The sequence below is a fragment of the Entamoeba nuttalli genome, assembly GCF_000257125.1.
Source record: "Entamoeba nuttalli P19 unplaced genomic scaffold asmbl_6709, whole genome shotgun sequence".
Taxonomy (NCBI): domain Eukaryota; phylum Evosea; order Mastigamoebida; family Endamoebidae; genus Entamoeba; species Entamoeba nuttalli.
In genome coordinates, this window is record NW_008578226.1 from 1 (window position 1) to 4,954 (window position 4,954).

Consider the following 4,954-nt stretch of genomic DNA (forward strand, 5'->3'; position numbering starts at 1 on the left):
GGAGGAGCATGCGAACTTACTGCTTAATTGAGATAATTTGAAAAGAAGACTAAGAAACGTTTTACTTTTTATTTACTTAAAGAAAGAATTGTTTAATACAAAAGGAGAGTCATTTATTTATAATTTTTGGTATAAAAAAAATTAAAACTACTGAACTAAAAAAGCAGAGAATATGGTTTGTGTTTATTATATAAGTTATTGTCCATTTAGAAAATTCATAGTTTAGGAAGAGTCAGACTCAATGAGACTTAAGATTATTGTTGTTGGTGATCCGTCAAGTGGAAAGACTAGTTCTATTCACCAATTTTGTGATGGGATTTTTGATAACAATTATCAGCCAACGGTTTGTATTTGTTGTATTGTTTAAGTAAGAACTAACCAATATAGATTGGGGTAGAGTTTTCATCTAAGTTTATTTCTATTGATGGAAAATCTGTTGAATTAAGACTTTGGGATATTGCAGGACAAGATCATTATGCAGGGATGAGTAGAGTATATTATAATGGTGCATTAGGTGCTATTGTTATGTGTGATGTAACAAATAAAAATTCTATTGAAGGTGCAATGAAATGGAAAGCTAATATTGATGATAGAGTATTATTTAATAATGAAAACATACCTGTTTTACTTGTTGGAAATAAAACAGATTTAATTCAAGATGAAGCACAACTAAAAGCAATACAGTATCAATTAGGAGAAATTTCAGCATCAAATGGATTTAGTGGTTATATACTAACTTCAGCAAGGACCAGTCATAATTTAGAAGAGTCAATGATTCGTATTGCTAAGTTTATCATCACCAAATATGGTGCATTACTTGATAATACTCAACCAGAGGAAGCAGCACCAAATATAGATTTGATGCAATTTCCAGAGACGAAGAAATTAGATGGTTGTTGTCATTAAATTAATTGTTATTACAAGGAGTATGAAATGATGTTATAGATAAATAATTATATTTTATTGTACTTTAATTTATCTTTTTAAACAATTAAAATAATTTATAATAATAAATAATATAAAAATAATAATATTATATAAATATCAATTAAATTTTGTTATTTAGATTAATGTTATTACTATAAACAATTTGTAATATTTAAGACAATACAATATAATGACAGTGAAAATTAATGACTTAAATTATTAATTTATTTAGATAATCTTGTGCTTATTAATTTATTCTATATCTCTATTTTTTAATAAGACACTAATTATTTTAATCAAGTTATGAAAAAATAATAACAAAAGTTATATAATACAATTATTTATAAAAGGATATTACCAATATTTATTTTATAATCAAAAGTATATCTTTTAAGTATATCTAAAAAAATAAGAGCTTGGTTATTAATAAAAATAAAAAATAATTTATGACAATTAAAGAGTATTAATAACAAAAAGACTAAACTTAATGTTAGTTGACTGATTTGTTTGAATATTATTTGAATGGTGTTCTTTTTCTTTTTAATGATTATTCTTTAAAACATTTAATTTTTAAATATAAAAATATAATATTTTAAAGTTGTAACTTCATTTAATGATTTTTTTTTATTAATAAAATATTATTTCCATAGAAATTTTTCGTTATGAAAAAGATTTAATTCTTCTGACAAATAAAAATAATTTTCCAAAATAATATTTATAGAGCATATACAGAAAATAGAAAAGATATGAAAGACAAACCCAAAAAACTGAAGTCTTTCTCTTTTGAACTTTTTTACAAGTTTTTTGAACAAAAAACTTAGAAATATTGATTTATTAAATGATAAGCAAGAAAGCACACCACCGTTCATTATCAACTATTGAACCACCACAATTTTTATCTACAAAAGAGGTATTTATTTCTCCAAGGGTTTCTCTTGCTGGTTTTCCAAGTCAAGGATTTTCTTCACCACCAACGTCACCAAGAAACAATAAAAGAATAATTATTTCTAAGTCATTTCCATCAACAGCATTTAATAAATTAAATTTCTTAATTGATAAGTCAAAAGCAGGCAAGTTTATTCCTCAATGTAAACTACCTACTATTATAACTCAAAAAATAGATGAATGTGTTGATGTTGCATCATTAGTTAATTTAGTTGAAACTTATGAAATATATTTCATAGAAAATATAAAAGAAATTGATTTAACCAAACCAAGAATGGTTTTTTGGAGAATGGAAGAAACACATAGAAATTTATTTACTAAATTGTTTGATGGAATCAAAACAAATTCAATTGTTAGTTCTGTACTTATTCGATTTCTTGTTGAAAAATATGACCAACAATCAGAACAGAATATTATAACTGACTTTCTTAATAAAATAATATTAAACAAAGATGAAATATTTTCTTCAAATGGAGACCCAGTATATAGAAGTGATGGAAACATTCTTGCAGCAAGTAGTGAAGTATTAATAGATTTAATGTTTGACATAAATGATAGTCAAAGTATTTTTGATATCATGTTATATTCTAATGCATTAGTCATGAAACCGTATGAATATGTTTTAAAATTAAAAAAGAAACATTTAGAGTTAAAAGAGGTTATAGAGAAAGAGTCACTTGAATTAGTTAGAACAAAAATAGAAAAAGCTATATTATTACTTGTAGAGATAAATAAATTAGATGATGAAACAAAAGAGTTAATACAGGAAATTTTTTCTGATAAAATCTATTCTGAAGAATTTACTGAAAAATTACAAACTTGTTTATATCCAAAAATTGAAGTTTTTAGTCTTCCTCAGTACAAAAGAACAGTTAATGATAGTACCAATCAACGCAGACGTCGTAACACTATTAGTTCAAGAAATGGTTTACCAGTAAATATTCAGTACAAATACGAGAATATTAGGTTTAAAAGTATTAAAAGAAGAAGTGAAGAAATATTAGCACCTACAGTAAAACGAATATATGAAGAACTAATTATTCCAAGAAAAAAAAGAAGTGATCCTAATCAAATACTAGCTCTAGAAGTTATTAATACAGATAATATTTGTGATTTAGGAGTAGATATATTAACTCAACAATTTATTTTTAGAGATATTAAAATTCTTCAATTAATATCAATACAAGAAGTTATGCTTGCTGACAAAGCACCTTCAATACAACAAGCCATTGAGACATTAGTTATTATAGAAAAATTAATACTACAACTTATAGTTGATAAAAGCACTTTCAAATTGTTTATTAAAATTGCAATGAAATGTTGTGAATTAGGAGATTTTAACATTGGCTTTATAATGTACTCTTGTGTAGTTCAAATTTCTGTAAAAAATCCATCATTTCTTAATGAACTTAAAAAGAGTAAGCTTATATTTGAACGTCTTCAAGAATTGTTTTCTATATCAAAGAATCACCAAAGTTATAGAGAAGAATTTGAAAAAAGAGAACCAGCTTATCGTATTCCAATATTAAGTTTGTTTTTAATTTATTCACTCTTTAAACTCTTTATCAACAAAATTAATAAAATAGCAATTTGGATTCATGACATGTTATCATCTCTTGAAGAAGAAACTAAGATAGAGTATCGTTTCAATGTAAGAAAATTAAAAAACGTTTCTCTATGTATTAAAACTATGATAGAATTAAAGACAATAAAAATTGCTGTTGATTGTATTTATCCTGTACAGGATTTTCTCTGTCAGTTTTCATAGAATTATCTGTGCTTTAAATGATATTTATATTTTATTAATTCTTTTCGAAAATAAAAATAGAAAAAATAACTCCAAATAGTATTACTACTAGTTATGGAAGTTATTCAATATTATCTAAAATAATTCTGCTCCTTAAAATATATCTGAATAATAAGTGAATTTCATCTATTTTATTTTAAATTTAGAAATTAAGATTCTTTTTAAAAATAGCTTTATTAAATATTTAATGTATTGTTATGAATCAGAAAAATAACTTTTTTGAAATTCTCTTTGTTTATTACAACTATTATTCTATTAATATGAATATTCAAAAACAGGTGTTATTTTTATATGAATGAATTTAAATTATTCTTTTCTTCTTTCTTTTTCTTCAATTAACAATTTCCTAGAATATAATCTCCTTGTCTTTTCATCATTTATTTGTTTTTGTTTATTAAACAAACATTAGACGTAAATAGCATTATAAAAGTAAACTTTTCATACAACTCTATTTCATTTTAAGAGTCATTCTTTTTTTTAATTCAAAATAATCAACAACTACCAAACTATTATTCGACTTTCATTTCCTTGTCTTATTGAAAATTGTTATTTATTCTAACTATTGAATATATTATATTATTCTAATTATCTTTTTGTTCCCAAAACATTTGTTTCATTAAAGAATGAAATTCTAACATAACTTCTTGAAACATCTCAAAAATGGTGTTAATATTATATTTAAGCTTTGTAATGATGGTATAATGAATTTTAAATTTTTTATAAAAACTAACCAATTAATTTATTTAATAACAATCATCATTCGTTCAAAAAATGAAAGTCTTAGTTCCACAATATAGTTGTGAGTTAATTCAGTGAAACAATGAATAATATAAACATTGTTGATATTAAAAGAATTATCTTGAGATTTTATTGTCAAACATTTTTCAAAAATAAAAATATGAATTAACAATGAATATGTTTAAATTACTTTTTAGGTTGCTTATTTTTCTTTTGACTAATTAGTGGAAGGAAACGAGCTTCGAAATACAGATTAACATTAGCTCTATGACCAATGACATCTTTATTTTTGTATTCAATCCAAACAAATAATTTCTTTCTTCTTAATAAAGAAACTTCTTTTTCATTAGAAATAGTCTTAAAGAAATGGAAATATTTTCCTCCTTCTCCAATATCTTTATTCCATTGAACTTGAACTCTTTTATCTTCACTTGGACCTATATAAAGGTTCATATGAAAAGAAAGAATTTTATCATGATATCCTACAATTTGATTAATTTGAGTCCTATTAACATTAAAATCAATATACATTTCTTT

The 4,954-nt window shown here is 23.6% G+C and overlaps 2 protein-coding genes across 2 annotated transcripts; both read left to right on the forward strand.

Moving 5' to 3' along the window:
• Positions 1 to 241: 241 nt before the first annotated feature.
• ENU1_158770 (Rab family GTPase) lies at positions 242 to 906 on the forward strand (the record flags this gene model as incomplete). Its single annotated transcript, XM_008860789.1, has 2 exons — positions 242 to 343; positions 388 to 906. The coding sequence occupies 2 exons, from the start codon at positions 242 to 244 to the stop codon at positions 904 to 906; spliced, it is 621 nt and encodes a 206-aa protein (XP_008859011.1).
• Positions 907 to 1,765: 859 nt separating this feature from the next.
• On the forward strand, positions 1,766 to 3,640 carry ENU1_158780 (hypothetical protein; the record flags this gene model as incomplete). Its single annotated transcript, XM_008860790.1, has 2 exons — positions 1,766 to 3,401; positions 3,459 to 3,640. The coding sequence occupies 2 exons, from the start codon at positions 1,766 to 1,768 to the stop codon at positions 3,638 to 3,640; spliced, it is 1,818 nt and encodes a 605-aa protein (XP_008859012.1).
• Positions 3,641 to 4,954: the final 1,314 nt, after the last annotated feature.